This window comes from Anopheles moucheti, chromosome 2, assembly GCF_943734755.1.
Source record: "Anopheles moucheti chromosome 2, idAnoMoucSN_F20_07, whole genome shotgun sequence".
NCBI lineage: Eukaryota > Metazoa > Arthropoda > Insecta > Diptera > Culicidae > Anopheles > Anopheles moucheti.
In genome coordinates, this window is record NC_069140.1 from 20,606,078 (window position 1) to 20,628,176 (window position 22,099).

Genomic DNA, 22,099 nt, shown 5'->3' on the forward strand with positions numbered 1-22,099 from the left:
TGGAACGTAATCAAATCTGCTCCAAACAACTACCGAAATCATTGCCCGCAAGGTGATGTACGGTGCTGTTGTTGAGGCCCTCCGAACTGGGTGTGCAATAAACATAAGAGAAGAAAACAGAAAGCCAAGTGACATCTTTGCCATTTCTGATATCATTCTTTACGCCCCGAACAACAAAAAAAAAACATGCGAACAAACGAAACAATAACTAAGCAAAAGTTATGAGCACCGGGGCAAGTGGTTCTGCTGTCGGCCCATCAAGCTTCTGTTGTTTTTGTTTTGTCTTCCTTTGCTTGTTGCACACACCAATTTTCAACCCCTTTTTCCTTCGTTTTTCTTTTTTGCTTTGCTTTGCTTTGCTTATGCCGCCGTTGGGCCGGTGGTGGTGGTGGTGCCTGTCGTCTGTCTAAAGTACCTAAAGATGACAACAAATTTATTTATGTACCAGAAACTCGTGCTCAACCATCCCAACTTCCGCCAGGAATTGTTTCATAATATTTTCATACTTGGATGATAAATGCTTTGCCAATGCCGGCCTTGTTTCGATGCGGTCTAAATTTTTTATCAGCTCCAGCCCAAGTTCGGCGGACCTGTTGCGTTGTAGGTAGGACCGTACCGGTGGCGGCAGGATGGACGGATTCGAAATGCGATGGACGTTTAGCGTGGCCGTGGCGGGCAAATCGAGTAGGCGGAAATCAAGGTGTCGGACCCGATCCACCGAAACGATGAAGAATTGTTGCAGTGCACACGTCGTTTTGCACGTACCATTATCGAACCGTTTGCACGAGATTGGAGTTTTTCGGGGGGGGGGGGAAGTGGTGTGGAAACCGGAAAGCAAAAAGAGGAAGAGAAGTGGATGAGAAATAGAAAGCATGTCCAACGGTACGTGAAACCGACCGGTCCACTGGATTACGGTGATTTATGTTCCGTTGCGGAGGCGAAAAGGATTTTGGGCCGCTGTGCGAGCGACTCCCCGTTTTTCAGCGGGAGCGACTCCTTTTCGCACCGTTTTCGGTACGGTGCCCACTTACCGTAGCGATGGTATGCAGCGGTCCAGCGCTACCTTAGCTTCGTGTTCCACCTGTTCAACGCCCTTGTGAAAGTAGTCCAGCGTCGCCTCCCAGTTGGCTAAATTGCTCGAGGCGAAGATGTCGTAGTCGACCGAAATGATGTGATTGATGAGGCGATAAACCTACCCCGGACCGAGTTTCCCACCGCGTTGCCCATCCAGCAGGGAATGTGGTGACAGAAAAGAATGGATATCATTAGCGCTGATGAATTTCTACTTATCGTTAGTCTTTTTTTTGCTGCTGGGATGTGCTTTTGCCACTGTCCAAAGCAGTCTACAGCCTATCGTGAAAGATGCTGTGCAGGAAGTATCTTCCATCGTACACCTACCTTGCTCAAAGTGTTATCCACCTCTTCAGGGTCGGTTATCATCGCTTTAAAGTTAGCATCGAAGATGTTTTCAAAATCCAGAAATACCTGCAACATGCAAAACGGATCGATACATTCACCTGCTACACGCAAATCCTTGAAGGTTTACCTGTGCGATATGGGCCATATCGTGGCTGATGCGAGTCATATGATCGATTTCGCGGAACAGCACATTTTTATCAAATTCCCACCGAGACCCAATGCCGGACTGTTCGATCTGGGCCCGTGTGTCCATGTACGATTGCTTCCAGGCCTGCAAAAGCGTAGCACAGTTCGTTGCGCACTTGTGTATATGCGTAGCGGAGTGTCTATCAACAAACAAACAAAAAATGAAAATGCCTTTAGCGTGTTGAAATGTATAACCCCTGTTAACGAATCAGTTTTTCCCAAACGTTCCGAAAAACATCCCCCGAAAACACCGGGTAATTGGTTCATCAGCACATGTGAACCGTAGCGCTGTGCAGTGCAGGACACCGTTCACACAACCGCTCACTACCGTTGACTACTAATTAAACTTTCAAACAACGGAAACCGGACGGTCCCGTTTACACGTTCCAGTTAATTATGATTTAGAAAGGAACAACTTACTTGAAAATGGTATCCACATTAATTAATATTTTAACTTTCTCCGCAAACACGTACGATATCTTCCCGATCAGGCTGAGCATGTGCTCGTCCAGGCTGTAATAGTTTGACATCGTCCAAATGTGTCTCAGTATGATCGTTATGTTCGGTATAATGGATAGGATGAATTTGAAGTCATCACCGGTTTTGATTTTCTGCACACCATGTCCAGAGAGCACAAGAGTTATCCAGAACCGGGTAAACGGGAGAGGCGAGGATCGTGGATGAAGGTGCAAGCGGAAAGGGGATGAAAAAGGGAGAAGTTTTGTTAGACATCCGAGCACGGCAACAAATAATGATTATCAACGTAGAAAAAGGGTTTGCTTGATGTTTGTTTGGAAAATTTCGCCCACAAAACCGGCGAGCGTCAGTCTCTGGAGCGTGATATTTCCCTGTCGTTGATGTTTGCATCCCACCGTAGCTGGACACGGGTTTTAACTTAACTTTCACTCTAACGGGATGTTTGTAATAGAAATATAATAATAGCGGAAACGGTGCCATCCATTCCGACCGGTTCTCGCTCACCTCGGTCTTTTTTGGACACACGCGCTCTTACCTCAAGGTAGCTCTGCAGCATGGCCAAGTGTTCGACGTTTTCCCGTGCCAAACACAAGGCTTCCTTCAGTTTGCGAAATCGGTCTGGCCAGGCTTGCATGATGTTGCTCTGATTGTCTTTGAGCGCGTCTGGAATAATATTGAAATTTTAATTAATAACTCTCTCGCCCCCTTTCTTTGGCCCACAAAAACCGTACCAAACACCTGAATTACGAACGGAGCCTTTAATTGTTCGACGATGGAATTGAACTGCATTTCCCGCTCGATCCACAGATTATACTCCGCCATCGGTGTGCAGTCGGTTGGTTCCTGTCGGACGAAGAAGAAAGCATCGTTATCGTTCCGTCAACTGATTACCACAGAAGATATTGCCACACTCACCTTCTCGCTGGACTCGCGCAGCACTTTCCCGATGTAGATTGACCATCCTTCGACGATCTCCTCCAGCTGCAGCGTAGTCAAATCTTCAATTGCCGTCTTCCCGATATCGACCTTGATTTTGAACTTATCCTCATCCACCGTGATGTTCTCCTGGTAAGGCGCATTGTACTGCGTCGGCAGCCCAAACGCACACTCCACGTGATCGATCGTCCATTGCAGGGTGTCGATGAATTTCTCCAGGTTCGCTTCCAGGTTTTGCTTCATCGGGCTCTCCTCCGGCGGATGTTCCGCCGGTGGTTGTTTGCACCGTTCCACCTGTCCCTTCACCTTCGACTCCTCCAGCAGCGTGTCCCAGCGTTCCGAGGAGGTTTGGACGGGTGCAAACTTACCATCACTATCGCCCGTCGTCGATTCGGATGCTTTCGTTTGCGTTAGGTTCGATTCACTGCTCGGCGTGTCGGCCAACGACTGGCGGCTGCTGTTCTCCAGGGCCGATTCTTCGCGCAACGCCACGCTCGGTGTGATCTTTTTCGCCTGCATCGCCTTCATGCGAAAGTCGGACGGGCGGGTGTAGTCAATCAAACCGACACTCGCCCTGCTGGACGAACGGTCCGCCGGTTCCTCCTCGTCCGCGCTTATACTGTTTTCCGGCTTGGGCCGCTTCGTGTCTGGCTCGTGAAACTGAAACTCGACGCCGGGCCGGTAAATTCTTTCCAGCATTTCCTTCGCGCTGTGTATCAAGTTGCCCCTAATGCATCCGACGATCACTTTACGCGGCATTTCCGCAATGCAATCCTCCAGATTTTGGAACGACCCTGCGCGCAAACACAATGCGATATGGTTACGAGATATTATGGATCCATTCCGGAAGCTGCTTAACATACCGATTGGGGTGCATAACCGCCGGACCATGTACACGTAGCGAATGTTGGGATCAATTTTCTCCTCCGGTATGATGCCAAAGCAAATGTGAACGATTGGTGTTTTGATCGATGTCGGCACAATTTTCTAGCAGGACCGTGCATGTGCGTGTGTGTGTGTGGTGGAAAGAAAACAACAACATTACTTTTCCATTAGCGTACAATGTAGCAAACACACCCATCGGGCACCCTGGATACGGTGGGGCGTTCGTCAAGATGCGAGTTTTAACGCCATCATCGCCGTACCGTGCCACCATCGCCGTTAAACTTACTGTAACTTCCACCAGCTCATTATCGTTGCTTGCCCCAAGGAATCCGGCGTCACCAGTAATCTCATGGTCAGCGTCTAATTAGAAAAGTTGTTTCGAGTGGTGGCCAATGTGGGGGGTGGGAAAATGAGAAGGATTTTTTAATTAGAACGCTGACAACGCTTGACGATGCTGGGCAAATCAACAGACGACTAATTGCTATCGGTGGATGTTTTGCACGTCGTTGTGCATTATTGCACATTGTTGTGCTTTATGCACCGCCCCATAAACGCAGCGGTGCGAATTTGCACTTTAATTCTTTTTGTTTTCTTTTTTGCTTGTTCGTGGAATTTACAATACGTACCTCCTTTCTTTCCTTTCTTTGGTTTTCCTTTTTTCTTGCCTGTGGGTAGATAAATGGTAAATGTTATAAAACAAAATATTGCAATATGCTTTCACAGCGGTCATCGCAAGATGAACGCGAGTCCTTCAAGCACATTATTTCTCGGTGTACAAACAACACAACACAACACAACTACACGATGCACGGTGTACAACTCAATCAAGTGCAAAAATAAGTGCATTAAGTACTGTATCAACATATTTTCCTACGGTATGCACTTACTGCCATCATCCGCATCGTCTGCCGGACCTGAACCGGGAGAAAGATAGTGTACAAAATGAAGTATTTTGTCTAACGGTAGGTAACTAAGCGTTGTGCACAATTCGTTTGGGTTGCAACAGCATGTAAAATGTTATAATTAAGAAAGCGAATCACAAGCAGCACAAGTTTCAACCATGTGCATCAAGGTTTCATCAGTGCAGCACACAGCACCATGGCACTCGAAACGCTACTGTGACGTTGCGCCCGCCCAATGATGTTGTTTCGATGGGGCTCCGCGAACAAATCAGGTAAAGTTACTCACACGGTTTCCAGTGCTGCTGGTGGCACACATTTTTGCAATACCCCCATAGCGACACACAATAATGCTATTAATATTGGCGCAACACACTGCAACACTTGCCGGATGCTGCGCTGGATCCTGTTGGCCGGTTTGGGAGACAATAACAACACGTAAGGGACGACGACGACGACGACGACGACGACGACTTTGTGCCTGCAGCATGGCAACGTGATGAACCCACAATGTTTGCGCACGACGCTCTCTTTCGGCTGTGCACACACACACCGGGGGTAAGTCGACTAATAGTGACCGAAGCCGTGTCAGCACGGCTTCGACAGTGTTGTAGTAGCAGTACAAATTTACAGCGTACCACCTCAAACAGCCCCTGGAAGAGGGAGTTGTGGCGGTGGTGCCGGTGGGCCGATTCGAACGATCGGAAGAAAAACATAAATAAATCAAATTAACCTTCCAGAACGTGTTGCCTGCAGGATATGAAAGGCAGCCATGCTCACATCCGTATTCATTTCCTCGCAGTCAAGGTTTATCCTGGAATGGTGTGCTATTGTGTTGGCACAATGTTTTTCCCCCCATGTTACCCATATTTTGTTGGAAAATTGTTCGTGTAAAGGATGTTTCTGTGAAAATAAGCTAGCAATGCGCCTGAAGCGAAATGATTCAAAAGTCAAATTGACAATACTACAGTACTAAAGCTATTGATATTGTATGAATCCATTAACATTAATTACACCGATAGTTGAAACGAATTCGTGAAAACCTGAACTATTATTAATTTTAATGACCTGTCACAGGGACAGTCAGCTTAATTGGGAAGGGATTGGGAATAACTTTTAATTGCAAACCTCATTTGTTCAAACATAATAACTCTCGACACTAAGCAGACACATTTCCATCTCGGAAATTAATTAAAAAAGTATCTCAAATCAACCGAGATTGAACTACCGCGAAGACCGGTAGTAAGTCATTTAGTTGCAAGCAAAAATGGCACCAAACGTCTGCAAAAATGCAGATAAGATGCATAATCTCAATCCCTGGCAGACAGTGAACAGCGCACCGTAAAGCATGCGAAACCTGTACACTTCCCAGCCCCAGCCAGTCAGCGTAGTGCAGTCACGGAACATAAGAACAACGGGAACTATTTCTACTGCCGAAATAGGAGGCAATCATGCATTCATAACGTACTCCAAAAGTCATTTTTCGCACGAGAGGATCTACCGAAAATTTATGTGATGAAACAATGATGGCAGGATCCGGGACCCGGGCGAACACCTGTGAAAATGGAAGGTAAAACTAGGCGGCCCTGCATAAGCCGGAAGTTTGCATAGTACCCGGAAGAAAAGGGAACGGCGAAAAAAAAAATTATGGCGGAAGAAAACTTGGAAGAAGTTGGGTTCACCGACGGGTAGAAAACTTTTCGTCCGAAGGTGTCCCAACCAGAGCCTGCAGATAGACCTTTGGGAACTAAGGAGCACGAAGGAACATGCAGGAAATAAAAAGTGATCCAAAAGTGGTGAAAGAATGCTATTTCAAGAAAATAACCTAACAAAAACAGTGTTTCAGACAGGAAAGGACGAAAAGGTGACTGCTGAAACTTTGTTTTTTTTTGTGTTCTTCCCCTAACCCGTTCATCGATTAACAAACGAGTCCAAAAACTCTGTTCTGACATTCTTTTTTTTGTATTACTCTTTGCAACTGAAAAATACTCCACACACAGCGATATCCCTCACTGCGGCGGATATGGCGAGGGAGCGAAGGATGAAACACAAAACCCACCTTCACTGGGCACTCGAAAGAACACGGAGTCAGGTCCGGAGTAGCCGGCAACCAGGGCAGCAATCGAATGACATCGGTAATTTACGGCCCGACTAGATGAAAGTGTCATAATTTCACCCGGTTTTGCCGAGACTTATAGAGTTGAAGGCTCGATCTCTGGGGCCGGCCGAAACTATAAATCCATTTGAGAACATAAACGAGCTACGGGAATGAGGAGCGCACACTTCCCATGGAACTATTCCAGCAGCCTGTTAAAGATGGTCTAAAGGCAGCAGAGTAGAGGGCCCTGCCGAGAAAGGATTCCAGCTATCGAGAGTTTTTTAAGAACACAGGAAGTATGAGTGCGCTATTACTCATATGAATGTTTGCTTGCAAACTGCAGAGGGAAGAACATTGATAAGAGATTGTTACAATGACCCGTCCATACACAGACGGTTTACGATGTTGGAGGTTTTGGTGACGTCCCCCGGACCGATGGGGCCGAAGGAAAAATTACCCACCTTTAACCTTTTTGCCCTTCTTCTCCTTCTGGGTCTGTTCCGGTGGATCCGACGTGCCCGGTTGCGATGGTCCCGTCGTTGCTGCAACCCGTTTTTAATCACAACCCGAACAAAAGTCGGCCCGATCCGAGCAGGCGGTATGTTTGATGATTGCCATGTTTTACATGCATATAATATTTGTAGGGATCGCCAACCATCATTCATCGTCGGTGGGCCGGGGTTTTTAGCCGTTGACCGGTATGGCCGAGACGGTCGGCCGACGGTGGGCGTTGTTAGATTTATGATCAAACATTTTTGGGACCACCGGTTTCGGTGCGTTTCGGTGCGGTCCGCAACGGAAGTGAGGTTATAAAATGGAAACGCAAAAGAAAGAAAAAACACATTGAACGTTAAAATTGGGACGACGGTGAAAATTGTACGCTCCCGTTTACGTACCTGGTTCGAAAGCGGTCACCTTTTCCTCGATAAGCCGCTCGTAAAATGTGCGGTACGCGAACAGGATGCGCTTATGGTCGTCCCGCTGATCGGTGACGGAATCGTCCAGAAAGGCGACCAGCTCATCGTACAGCTCGTTCAGCACCGTGTCGATGTAGCGCGGTTCGAAAACGCCCAATATCTTGCACAACCGGTCCCGTATCCAGATGGCACGGAAATCCATCCTTTGCCCAGTGTCAAACACGCTTGAAAATAACTTGTATTCTGCGGCACAAAATATATGATCCGATGCGTTTTGTCTGCAGTCGACGAGAACGTATTCAAAACCGTATGCACCTCAAAGCACTACTCGAATGTAAATGTGAAAATTGTTCGTCTTTGGGCGATGCGAAATCAACTCACCAATAAAACAACCCTAGCAGTGGCGTCCATAGCAACCGGGCGTCCTGGTTACGCCTAGGTAACTATCGGTTTAGCATGGTTATGTTGGGGTGTACGCAAGACTTCTTTCTTTCCGAGGCTTTGCTGGTGTTTGTTTACTCATGGAGATAGTCTTTCAACACAAAAACTTGACCTAGCCTTTTACTTTTCAATTGCTAAAAGCTATGCAAATCTAACCGGCTGTGCATAACACAAATTATTATTATTATTATATAAAATTTGCGTTGTTTGCTATTAAATGCGTTGTTTTGTTGTGCGTTGTTTTTAAAATTAGAGGCACCAACTATAATTCCGCCCTGGGCCTCCAAGGGGATTGATCCTGCGCTGTTAGACATATGCAATCAGTTGCAGTTTTGCAATTGTGAATGACGTCGACTTTCGACGAAATTATGTGCAGTGCGTACAAAAAGCAGGATAAGGGACAGGAGTATAATCTGACGCAAGATTCTTAAGAACTGCTTAAGTGTAATTTTGAGTAGCCTAACATAACAACAATAGCTCTAAGTGACTTGGAATATGCTTTGCCGAATAGTTTTTTTTTATGAGAGCCAAGGTTACATCCAAGCCAAGGCATCTCGGGCGATGTGAAAATTGACAAATCATTCAACTAAATGAAATAAAAATAACAACGTCAACCAATTGGGAAGAAAACCTCTTTTTAAACATCTTTGAGTTCACAACGTACAAAAAAGGAATTCTGTTGCAAAGCCCTGTAACCGGGCCGATTTGCTGTGAATCTTGAATCTTCAATGTTTTATGATTCCCATCTCATGAATCTTATGATGTTAACGTTTTTCTTTGTTAGGAATATGCATCGTTTAGAACGTTAGAGGTTTGACACTGCTGGAGTTTGACACCGGTGGCTGGTGTTGATCAATGTATAACATATATTATAACGGAACTCAAGTAAATTCAACTCTACTGGGTCATCCGGCAGGGGTTCTGAGGTTAAAGGAGTTGTTAGTCCGTAGGCGCTCCTGGGAATCGGGCAGTTCCCTGACTATGGTGGTTCATGTCTTAACAGACTTCCTTGGCTAAGGATGTGGGTTCTCTATGAAGATTCTCTCCTTTGACAATCCAAAATTCAACTCTACTGTGTTTCTCAATTCGAAGTGATCGTTCTACTCCGCCGAGTCTTTTAACGTTGCTTATGTTTTAACTTCTGAAATAAGAGTTTTTATACGCATGAAACCCAATCGATCACGATGACTTGATATTTTTGCTGTTGTTGATGTCAATCGTTCATAATTCACTGTGAAATAAGCATATAAATTATTCGCGAATTTTTGAGAAATTATGTATCTTTTGAGAGTCATGATTCATGATTTGAATGATTTTGCACTAAGGATTCATATGGCAAACTGTTTTCAAATGATTAATTCAAACACAACATCACATTATACCATCACGAATGTACATTCGCCAACGCTTTTCAACATTACCCTTTCGATGGTAGTTCGGTTGAAGAACTAACTGGAATGTGTCCACCGAAACAAGAGCGTAATAACATGCATTGCTTCATATCAATTACAACAGCACACCCTCAATTCTTACATTGCCAACCCTGCTCGAATGCCGAAACCGATGCAGCGCAAATCGAATTACTTCCACAATGGCGCCATTTGCGCGGCATGACACATTATTCGCCCGGCGCCATTACACACCGGGCCGTCCCGGTGCAGAGGACGTCTGCACCACGTCCGAAATCGTAAATAAAATTTGGCATCAATTAACATTTATTGGAATTATGTTTTCACTTGATCGTGGAGGGGGGAGGGGGAAGGGGAGGAGGAGGGAAAATTTCCTTTTTTTCTTTCGCTTGTTGTCTCCAACGGTGAGGGAGTACAAGTCTTTCAGCGAGGACCACCGACCCAGTGAGGAGTGCTTTGCACTTGCTTAAGTGGAATACATAAAGAGCGCATTTTTATTGAACCGAAACAAACAAGTTGAAATGTTTCAATACATGTGAACAGTGCCCATTTTCCTAGCACCCGTTCCGCAGCGTGGTAAATAAAACGCAGCGTGCGGAACGTATACGCCCGGTAGCCCACTACGACAGGTTGGAACGCTGGAAATGAGCATAATTGATTTTGATTTTTAAGTGAATTTATAAATAAAATTGATTATTGAAATTTATATTATTTCAATATTGCGCGCTAATTTGTGCCCCTTCCATGGCGTGCCCATAACGCTTCTGGTACGGGTTGCTGTTTTGTCGGTGTTTAAACGAACTGCAAAGGTGCAAAGGTGCAGCAATCTGCCACCCAGCTGTCCCGTCAATCAGCCTTTTTTTTGCGAGTAGCGATATCAGTTTCACGCGAGAGTGTGACACCCGATACAGCGCACTGTATAAATTAGCAATCGTTAGCACTCGTCGGGCGAACATTGGACGGACGCAATTTCAATCCGGTGCATTCCAATTCGGACGCTTCGTTTGATCACTATTGAAATCATAAGCGGTTTTGATCATTATTATTACACTTATAAATGCTGTTTACTGTACAAATGCCAGTTAAAATAATACGCAACGTGAACAAAAAAAAAAGAACCAACATCACCTTCATGTGCGGTGTGGTCATAATTCATCAATTTAGGATAAATAATTGCCTGCGTTTGTGCAGCATCAAGAACAGCTGGGTTATTAAATATTTGTTAGTGTATTGCGAAATGAATTCATCACTAGATAGCAGTGTATTGATAACAGATTGACCTTTATTTGCTGATTAAACTTATGCATTTGAACCAATTCTTTTTTTTTTAAACACACAAACACACCGTTTGATAAATAATTTTTTCTCATATTTAACCGTTATTAGCATATGGCAACAACATTGGCAAAACGGAAATAATCAACAACATTGCACCCCCAGTGACTCGCAACACGTGGAGTACTGCCGAAGGGAATTGTCGAATTGTTCCGACGCTCCGATACGCTCCGTGCAGTCACGGGTGGTTCCCATTTTTCTTCCACCGGGTGGCAAATGCAAAGAAAGTGCGCCAGGACACGTTCATTCAACATTTGTTCTGCCGAGGCAAACAAACACATTCGCCATCGCCGTACACACACACACACAACCGATCACCCAATTTCGACATTTATTTGTAAGCGACGGAATATTTATTCGCATACTATGCTGCGGAACTCTCGAGCTTCCTGCAGCGCTACGCCCGTTCGCCATCTTGAAGGAGCGTTTGCGTTTCTTCGACTTTCTTTCTTTTCCTTTTCCCGTTCTTCTTCCTTCCAGGAGTCCTTTGCTTACCCGCAAGCAAGCAGAACAAAAACTCCGGTTGCGCTTGCGATGCGGAAGTTCGCTTTATTGGATTCTATTGGAAGGAAGAGAAATGAGAATGCACTTCACGAATAAACTAATCTTATTTCGATTTTACATCGACAGCTGATGCCTTCATTTCGGGATGCCTCGTCTGGCCTCGTAGTCGAGTGCTGTTTTCCCGGGTTTTCGATGGGGGCGATGCAGATTTATCAGCGCGGCACGGCGCCTGGCACGGGTTGGGCAAGGAACTCCAATTCGATGAGAGGGTTGTCTTTCTTCTTCGCTCTTTGTTTGCATTGCTGTTTGGCAAGCACTCGAGCAGTGAGTGGATCCAATAGTTTGCAAAACATTTGTCCAGATGTAGGTTTGGAGCTTATGGTTTCCGCTGCAACGGCAAGTCTATTGTACGAAGGTTGGTGCGCTGCAGAAACAGGTGCATTTGCCGAAGTGCAGCTGCAAATGTGAAACGATAAATACGAAAGGCCCATGCACTTTGTCCCTTCTTTTGTTTGGGGGTTTTTAATTAAATCTTACGATAAATGAATTTATTCCCTAGCGTAGCGCTGCATGCATCCTAGCACCGGTCCACCATGTGGTCAACGTTGAGACGCTGGCAGCCAGCAGAGGAAGCGTAACACCAAGAACTACCGCTGCCGGGTTGATGTAAGCGGACGATGCTGCCGGTCGGTGATGGATTGGGAAAGAAAGAGATAACAGAAAAAAAATCCAAAGTAAAAACGTGAAGATGCTTACAGTTCTGGGGAGCAGTGCCTTCAAAATGCCTTGTGGGCCTGCGGGTTTGGACACGGTGCACGTAATAGTGAGGTGATAAATTACCTTGACATGACCAGTTATCATCGGCGAGGAATCCGTACTCACGCTTGCACGTACAGATCATTTGTCCCTTGCAGTAAGCGTTCGTGATGCAGTGACTATCGTACAAACATCGGCGTCCCACGGCTACGCGTCGTTCGTCGTGGAAAGAACAGAAAAGTGTGTGAGTGTAACCATCGTACTATTGATTGTTAAGGAGAGAGCTGCGAAAAATGCCGATTGTAAGCTAAAAATCCGTTTAAAAGTAAAACGATGGTCGAAAGGTGAAAGAACACTCTGCCAGTCGCACAAAAACCGACCATCTCAGTTATTCATGATAAAAGCCTCTTGCCGGTCTAAACGGTGGACTTTTCCACTGCACGCAAAAAGGGTTCGTTCACATCGCATTAAAACCGTTCGCATCCTTCCGAAGTTGCGCCGGGCATCAAGATCAAGATCCAATTTCCCAAATATTTGACTCCCCTTCGTGTGCTTTATTGGGTCAGGCAAACAACCCGGGAGACGCCGGGTTACGGTGCGTTTGCACTCACATGCACTCACGCTCAAGCTGATGGTACGATGGGGGGGTTTTTTTTTCTTTGCAATGCCTGAAGATTGCAAACAAATGATAAGACATTTTGCATACGTTGCACAAAAACGCATCGCAGCCGTCTTTAAGCCGAGGGATGTGGGTCGGGTTGCAGCAGCCTTACCAAGAAGCACATCGGGAGCACTTTACGGCACTTTATAGCGCTCGGGCACAGTAAAGAAATGCTGGCAACCAATCAAAGAGCCAATCATCCGGAAAGCTCCGGGGCGGCAGATGTGCGGCACACGCTGTGGAGCTAAAAGGAAGACACAAGGATGGCAGTAGTCAGCAAATTCGATTATGGCCGCTTTTTTTTTGCCTCCGCGGTTGCAACACTCGCCATTCTAATGCTCCGTTCCGAACACGAACAAAACAGACAAAACAAAGTGCAACAAAACGGGCAGCATTCCTACTGGAACAGCATCTTAACCGAACTCGACGCCGCTGAATGTGAGACGAGCAATCGAAACCTGAACCACCGTGCAAATTGTGCAGCAACCGATTAGTCGATCTTGTTTTCACGACCAAAGCTGTTCTTTTCTTCCTTTACGGTCCAACCTTCATCTTTGTTTGTGCAGGTTGTTATTTTGAATAGTGGTGTGATGCTCCGTTGCTGCAGCGGCACGGATTACCGTGAGAGGATTCGTTCACTTGTTCATCGTGTCTGCGTGTGTGGGAACAGTATTTTTGTTCCTCGCGATCACACACGGTTTGCTGTGAAGCAAACTTTCTCCAGCATATAAGCCGAACAGCACCAGTCTTGTCGGATTCGGAGCATTCAATTTGTTTGATACTTCGTACGGAGTTTGCAAAAAAAAGCTACGTAAATCACTCGAACAGCAAACATCCTCACGCAGACGGCAGAAAACAATCGCACCTTGAGCAGAGGACAAAAGCACCATTAGGACAAACAAAATGGCGCTATTTAAATACACTTTCGAGTGTCGAACACCTTATCCGTGTCGGATGTCGTGTAGACGATCGTGGAGAAGTGATCGCAGGAGAGAGAGAGAGAGAGAGAGAGAGAGAGAGAGAGAGAGAGAGAGAAACACTCCGCAACATGATGCACAGTCGTCTGTTGGGATTTGCAAGTTTATTGCTCCACTTTCCTGCCAAAACCGTTTGGTTTGAAGCTGTTTTCCTTCCAAAACCGTTTGGCTTCACTCATTTCTGGAGCGATCTTCCCTGGAAAGCGATAAACAAATGTAGCCGGAACTGGTGTGCGATGAATATTAAACTGCGCTCCGGTGATGGACGGAAATTTATTGCAAAGTGCGTAAACTGCAACACTATCCAACACTTCCAAGCGCTGTGCGTGCATGTTTTTGCCGTCTTCGAAACGGTCGATCGATGGTGCTGGTGCCAGGCGTAGGAAGGAAATTGACACATCCGTAGACATGGCGCGTGTGTGGAGAAAGGGAGCAAAGCTTCGACACAAAATAGAGACGTTATGGGCAGTTTTGGTGTTGTACTCTCCATCCTTCCCGAATCGTGCCGTGTGTGTCGTCTCGATCCGAATTCGTCCGGCGTGTCTGGCCGGCATTTGCCTTCGGTGCGTGTGTTATTAAGATACAATGGTCTCAATCATGCACTCTAAACCCCCAACGTTGTTGCTTGGCAAGCGGCGGGATGTGCGCAATGGAACAGGTTTTCCGAAGAATGAATCTCAAATGGGTCCCAACCCCCACCCCCAGCTAGCATATGCTGAAGATGACTGAGAACAGGCACCGTTTCGGAAATGGCCGTTTGCGTTCGCTCGTTTGGACGAGTGAGTGAAGTGTGAAAAGCGAAAATTCACTTATTTCGGTACTGCTTCTTCAACTACTGGCACCTACCACCACACCACCAACCATGTGGTAGGGTTGTGTCCTTTACTCACCCCCGAGACAGCCACGATTCGTCTCGTCCGGTCGGTATCCTTCGGCACAGTCGCACGTTTGCTTGCGGGTGTCACAAACATGAGCATACTGTCGGCAGTCCTGTGATGTTCTGCAGTACTCGTTCAGCTCTGCCCCAGCGTGTGTGTGTGTGTGGATGTGCCCGATGAGACACAAATGCGATCCGGTCGATCCGGCGGTGATCCAGAGACGAAGAGCGATAAGCATGAAACAACATACAGAAGAAGCGTAAAGTGAACGTCGTAAAGGATGTGATTTTGAGTTTCCGTCTGCTTGGTTCGTGGTACGAGTCCACATTGTGCTGTTGTTCGGAAATAGGACGAAATCGGTCACACATGGAGGGGAAAATTTAATCCCAGCTAACCTGTACCGAATTCCCTTTTAGCTTTTTTTCGCACCGAGCGAACGATTTTTGGAACAAGCCAATCGATCGTACAATCGGGCATGGCAGGGCGTAGTGCAGCTCACAGCCCATCGTTTCGAGACTTTTAATCGAATGAATTAATTATCACCAAGGTAAAATGATGGGTCGATGGTTCATTTTGTGACGAGCAGTGATTTCCATTAATTATCCAGCACCAGGAGATAGAGCACGGTCCACACAATTGAAGTGAAATAAGTTCACTTCGATTAAAACTGCATTGTAATGAGCAAACTCATTGAACTTGGTTACCAAAAAAGGCGATTATTGCTAAAAATGTATCAAAAAGCTCGTTCACTAGTAGCGATTTAGTTAGTTCGGTCCATAGTTGTCCTTTGTTTCACATCTGCACAGCATCTTGCAACTTCGTTTGAAGTTTGATTTAATTTTTATGCCATTTTGGTTTTGATGAATAAATTAAGAATTCCGGTGAATTGATGATGAAAATTTAATTGAAAAATCTTTCCAGGGGCATAATTTTTCGGTGTACTGCTGGATCGATTCCTGGACCTGTTCCTAGTGATGGCCGAGGATCAATTTAAAGAGATTTGTGATGAAGTATTTAATTGGTTAACTGTATCCGTCCATATTCAGAGAACTACCCCACTCTTTTCTGTCCCTCGAATGATGGGAGTCATTTTGAGGGACCAAGGGTCAATATTAAAAAGATGCATTAGTTTGATGAGTCACCAAGGCTTCTTAAAATGTTTATTCTGTTCTAACACCTTCCAGCTAACCTTCAACTAATGACTGAATGTGTTGAACTTATTGGACTGTTTCAGCAACTATTCTTGTATTTTAATTTATTTTAATGATTAAGCTTTGGATGAATAAATCAGTGCACTAAGTTATTACTCTAAAGGACGACTAAAGTAATTTATTTCTTGCCATTCAAAATCAACAATTGAAGGACATTCAACAATGCTTTATAAATTCCTCCATTTACATTGTGGGCATTTTTTCATTCGGCTCTTAAGCTCAAAATCATAAATCTGAATTTGATATCCTCAACACTAATAGACACTAAGTTGTTAGTGTTCCCTTCAACCCAGCAGACTAACACTGCGTAATAAATAACTTTTGCATTGCTGGCAAAACATCTTTAAACTACCACTATTCAACGTAGCAAAGTTTGAAGTTTGAAGCAACAAAACAAACACAATGCACCACATTCAACTCCACCACTGCACATATGACTGCGGACAAAACATGTGACCACTGTCACCGACATTATAAACAGTTTCTTTGTGTCATAATGCACTCCTGTACGTCCACACTTGCAGCAGCATTTTTTATTTTGGGGACGTTGCTTAAAAAATTTAAAATGCTTTTTTTTTTGGTGTTGCTGTTATGCTCTCCTCTCATGGAGTCTACTAATGAAGCACCGGCACGGTATTAAACGGTGCTCACGTATCCACACTGTGTCCAAGATGTACGTGCAGGCATGCCATCCGACGTACTCCATAGCAACTCCGGCACGGGTTGGTTCTCGCTTGGAACAATCAGAAGCGACGAAAGAGAAAAAAAAAGCCAGAAACAACAAATGCAATGCCCGAAAGGGATAAAGGATCACGTTCCCCGGGGGTGCGTGTTCGTCTGGGCCCCCCTCCCAGCACTCCTTTTTCCCGCTTCCCCTTTTGCCAAACCTTCACTCACTCACCTCCGGGCAGCGAGTCCGTATACCGCCCGCTACGGTTTGCCGGTGGATATCCGCCCCCTGCTGGTGGTGCCGCTGCTGGCGGTTGCCGTACGAGCGGTGCTGCAACGAGAACGTTCGCGGCGGTACCAACCGTGGGTGGTGCCACCAGTGCGCCAATGCAGCTTTGCAACAGAACCACAAAATGCACGCAGCATACTAAATCACCAAAGATCATTGCCAGAATTTTAAGCAACTCGCTCGTGGTACGAACACACCGCACGGTGGGTGAGACGAATGGGGCACGGGGCACAATGGCTTGTAACAATGGTGTGCACAAATGCAAGTGAAAGGATCACCCAGTCGGTCCCCTCCCTCACAACAAACCGTACAAAGAGTGCCGGAAAACGCGACAAAAGCTCACACGCCGCGGCAAGTTGTTGATGTTGTAATTACACACTATCTTAACGCGTACACTCTCCGTCGATCCGCCAGACGGTTTCCGTGCTAAAAGTGGGAAAATATTCCGACGTGGTCACCGCTTAACTTTACACCTTCCGTTCGGTCCCGAGCGGCGTAATGTGTTGCGGTATGATTTTCCAGCGCCCGTTGCACCGAAGCCGCGAAACTGTTCGATACCAAAAATCCCAGTTTTCCCAAATTGTATCCCACACACACACACACGCGTGTGAGGGAGGGGGGGGGGTGCTTAGTTTGGAGTTTGGACTTTTCGCCTTTCCAGCCACGTGTGCACAGCAGGATGCTGAGGGTATCAGCCGCTAAACTGTTCCTTCCCGGGAGTGGAACCGACCAACCGAAGCCCGTGTGATGTGAGCTTCTGCATCCGTGGCACGTAGAAGGGTCACTATTGCTGGGGTTGCTCGTTGGACACTTTCAACACACACACACAGTTTGAGGTCGTTGGAGGCTGGCCCCGCGTAAGAGGGGTGAGCTAATTAGTAGTGTGCTGTTTGCGGGTGTGTTTTATAACGTTAAAGTTAGCTTCCCGACGCTTCCGTCGGATAATTCGCGCGCTTGCCGTGACACATCGACCAAGGAAACGGTGCCACACCGTAGTGCCAGCGTAAACTGCCAGCCCAAAGGGGGGGGGTTGGCTTTCCGATCCACAATCGTAACACGTTCTGGATTGGATGTCACACCACACTTTTACACTCCACCGATATCAACTCCGGCGTTCCGGCTTTGAGCACAAATTAATTATCCACCACGATGAAGACGTTTTTGGTCGCTAGTGGCTAGTGGTGAGATTCCTCCCGCACGGTAGCAGCGTCACGGACAAAGTGCATGGGTGGAAAAAGTTTGGCCCATAAAAATGGCTTTCCCGGTGTGTGTTTTTCCCGTTTCCAGCTTAAAGGTACGGTACGACCCAATTCACGTACACGTTTCACCGTGGTGCGTATCGAAGTGACACAGTGGTGGGTGGAAATTAAACCCAAAACCGGCACACCACGGGACGGTACTCGGTGCTGACTACCGATCGAATGTTCGCACACATTTCCCACACACACACACACTCACTTGAAGGTTTTCCGTTCCATGACCCATCCCACGATGGGGTTCCCGGGCCGGTCGGTGTTGGGGTAGGCGGGTTTTATGTGAAAAGCACCGAAAATACTTTCGGCTTCGACACGATGATCCGCGTCTATCCTAACTGAGCCCATTCAACGCACGGCTTCGCACGGTTCGGTTCATTGGAAAGGCATTCACAAACCTGAAAAACCGGAAGGCACTCGGTTGGGTGGCTGTAGAGTGGGTGGCAAAATTCCGTCCCCCACGGACACGGGACGCAGACCGACACCGACACGTCGCCCTCGGTATGCGAGGTGTTCTAAATTCTTCCTTATGGCGGTACGGCCCCTAACGATTACTGACGTACCGGGCGTGTAAGACACGAATTTCCCACAACGGTTTGCAGCATGATAGCACCATTGTTGCCACCCAATAGACCCCCCCCCCCCACACACGCCAGCCACTCATCACACTGTCATAAGGAGTCGCGCACGTTGGTAGTGAGGTCGCGAAAAGTAATTAACTTTTTATGTAACTCACCCCGAACAAACCGCCACCAACCTACCGGATGGATGCTTTTCAACTACTCTGGTCGGGAACACTGTGGTGGGAGTGAAAGTTTTAGCTTTCAAACGACGAAAAAAAAGTGCCTTCAACCTGTTATATTACCGACCGAAATGGTGGTTTTGCCGGGCTGAAGCAGCGGATTGTTTCCCGCCGGCAATCCGGACTAATGTTAGTTACATGTGCGGTCCTCCCTTCGAACGAGGACGCGGTGCACGCGTGAAAATAATCCGCTTGACAGCCGTGTCGGATGAGACCGGGTTTTTGTGAGTGTGTGTGTGTGTGTGTGTGCTTCTCCTTGCTATACACCTTGTCCCCTCATGTCATGCCACAGACATGAAATGAAAAAAAAAGAATCCCAACCACCTAAAACCTCCACCCGGAAACGGTTTTTGTACCGTAGCGCTTACCCATTAGGACAGATTTGACTTGTGTCAATGCACCCACATAATAATCGGTCCAATAAAACCATTATTTGCCAACCGGAAACAGGCAACCGGGCCATTCCATCGGTGGTGATGGTGGTGATGGTGCCGGTATGTGGCCAACCCTTTTCATATGCATGTTTTTTAATGGCGTAATCGATTGTAGATGCTTGTACGCGATAGGTGACATGGTTTTTGGTAATTTGGTGCATTTTATTGGATTAAATGGGTGCACATAGTGTTGATAAGTGGATAAACGGGGCAACACAAAAACCTACCCCCAAATAATATGAACCCGATTGTTTTTGTGTGTGTGTGTGTGTGTGTTTGGAACATTTTGCGAACGCATTCCATTTGCAAAACCCACCGACCGTCGCGTGGCTTTGTGCGCCCTGCAAGCAAAACGGGAGCTTGATTTGAATTGTTTAATTTTGATTAGATTCGTATTACACACATGTTTTTGCTAGCGTGATAATGTTATTGCAGCCCGTTAGCCCATGGCTGTTGGTTATTTATTCTGTGTGGTTTAATTGAACGCACATTGCAACGCACATTTTCGAATGGAAATTAATTTACGTGATGCGTGCAGAAATCTTGAGCAGAGCATACGAAAACTGGTTGCCACAGATTCAACATTAAATAAAGCATGAAAAAAATTGCGAATGCAACCTATAAAAAACCAAATCAAATCCTGCAAATAGGTGAAATGCTAATGAGAAATGCTTTGAAAATATTATTTATCCCTTTCAAATCAAACAAGGAGGCCATGAGACAAAAGTCCATCAAGTTCACAAATAAATAAGGTCATAGACGATTTTGTTCTACGGAATTCTATTTAAAAATTTTATAGAATAATTAAAATCATTCTAGAAAATGTTTTGAAAACCGACATTGTGTAAACTTATTTATAGGAAAATGTATTTCTTTATTTTCATTTTTACCTTAAGAGAGGAGGCAATGTTCTGGGTAGAGCGGAATTATTTTAATCTTGTAACTTAACCATCAATTCCAGGCTAATGGAGGCGCCTAGTCGTTATGGAATTCGACTCACCTTTTACTTGGATGGTTTCTTAATCTATCATTTTACCATTTTAGTTTGCTTAAACTTTTGCTTCTTGTTTTTTTGTTCTTGATATTATTCTTCCTTTTCTCTTTTTTCTTCCTTTTCCCTTTTGTCTTCCTTTCTTTGCTAATTCCAGGGTAATGGAGGCGCCTAATCGTTATGGAATTCGATTCACCTTGTACTTGGATGGTTTCGATTTCTTTCATTTTACCATTTTAATTTACTTCCACGTTTGCTTCTTGATTTCTTCTTCTTCTTCGTATTATTCTTCCTTTTTTCTTTTTTGTTCGTTTTCCCTTTTTTATTCCTTTCTTGACTAATTCCAGGCTAATGGAGGAGCCTAGTCATTATGAAATTCGACTCATCGTGTACTAGGATGGTTGCTTTATCTTCTTCATTCGAATTTACTTCTCTTCTGTTACTTGTTTTCTTCTTCTTCATATTATTATTCGTCTTCTCTTTTTTATTCCTTTTCCCTTTTTTCTTCCTTTTGTAGATCGTTCACAGTTTCATGCACCGTTTCAAAACGTCATGCAGGCCAGGTCAGCCATCTCTTTCTAGGAAGCTCAACTAGGGAAGATTTGCAACCAATCCCCGACCGGTCAAACTCCACTTGATCCAACCAACAAGGCCGCTGTGCTACTCGCGAATGGATCGTTGAAGAACCGGTATCCTCATCACGTGCCCCAATCATCGTATCCTTCAGGACTTGCCCAACGTCAGGATATCTGTTGCCCTCCTTTTCCAAATGCTCTGCTTACAAATTTCGCTAGGAATAGCGCATAGCATCAGCTGCTCGAATCACCCGGTAATGGCGTTGGTGTCGGCCTGCCGTATCTTAAATGACTCATGCCCACAAAGAACCGTCCGGATCGTCCAAGACTTGATGACCCGCAGTGTTCTTGAGCGTACCAGACGAAATTCAATCGAGCATAAGATTTCCAACGCACACGTACGCACACTGCATGAAAGGTATTAGAATCCATTGTACACGATGCAATAGAGGAAAATCTGAGCTAATCCTATTTCTGAAAATAATTACAAACCATTGTTCATTGTTGGACACGTTGTTGAAACACAGATTGTATGGTGCCAGGGCCAGCTGGTTTGGCGATTAAAACCTCTGTCATTTCGTGCCCAGCTGTACGCAACATACCGCAGCCAGTTGACCTACTGCCACTCATACTGCTCCCATACTGACCTGACCGCAAGGATTCGTCATTTAATCGGATAAAATGTCAATGCAAATATCAACCTATTCATAGTTAAACCCTACTTAAATTATTGATTCCAATTGATTCCCGTGCAGCAGGGGAACCAAAAACACAGCTTAACCCCGTACCGGGCCGTGCCGTCACCACGCGATCGCTCGATCGCTCTTGGTGCCCCGGTGCTGCCCCGGTGGTGCTCGGGCCATTTGCATACGGGTGAAGCGGAGCGAAATGATTATTATCGGTCACCGGATCGAATGGATGCACAAACAATCGAACCACGGAGTCAACGGTTGCAATATTGAGCAGTGTGCCGAACCTGCCAAATGTACTGCCGGCTAATGCTAACCGCAACCCAGTGGCCAGTGTGTGTGTACGGTGGTGATACCGCCCCACTGTAGACCGGTCGATACGTCTAGCTTTTGCTCTCAGACACCAAT

The 22,099-nt window shown here is 45.9% G+C and overlaps 2 protein-coding genes across 2 annotated transcripts in view; both read right to left on the reverse strand.

Annotated features, from left to right (window-relative positions):
* The window catches only part of LOC128299687 (dynein axonemal heavy chain 10), a 36,623-nt gene extending 28,604 nt beyond the window's left edge, over positions 1–8,019 (reverse strand). Inside the window, exons 1-13 of the mRNA XM_053035720.1 lie at positions 7,797–8,019; positions 7,362–7,442; positions 4,530–4,568; positions 4,190–4,263; positions 3,882–4,005; positions 2,998–3,812; positions 2,814–2,925; positions 2,618–2,745; positions 2,026–2,216; positions 1,547–1,745; positions 1,399–1,485; positions 1,032–1,192; positions 446–590 (exon numbers count right to left, since the gene is read on the reverse strand). Coding sequence (XP_052891680.1) covers positions 446–590; positions 1,032–1,192; positions 1,399–1,485; positions 1,547–1,745; positions 2,026–2,216; positions 2,618–2,745; positions 2,814–2,925; positions 2,998–3,812; positions 3,882–4,005; positions 4,190–4,263; positions 4,530–4,568; positions 7,362–7,442; positions 7,797–8,019 — 2,379 coding nt within the window. The remainder of the gene's footprint in view (positions 1–445; positions 591–1,031; positions 1,193–1,398; positions 1,486–1,546; positions 1,746–2,025; positions 2,217–2,617; positions 2,746–2,813; positions 2,926–2,997; positions 3,813–3,881; positions 4,006–4,189; positions 4,264–4,529; positions 4,569–7,361; positions 7,443–7,796) is intronic.
* A 4,042-nt stretch (positions 8,020–12,061) lies between these two features.
* LOC128299293 (uncharacterized) lies at positions 12,062–17,104 on the reverse strand. Its single transcript, XM_053035208.1, has 4 exons — positions 16,891–17,104; positions 14,791–14,919; positions 12,347–12,469; positions 12,062–12,186 (listed from the first exon to the last, which is right to left on the reverse strand). The coding sequence occupies exons 1-4, from the start codon at positions 17,102–17,104 to the stop codon at positions 12,062–12,064; spliced, it is 591 nt and encodes a 196-aa protein (XP_052891168.1).
* Between the last annotated feature and the right edge of the window lie 4,995 nt (positions 17,105–22,099).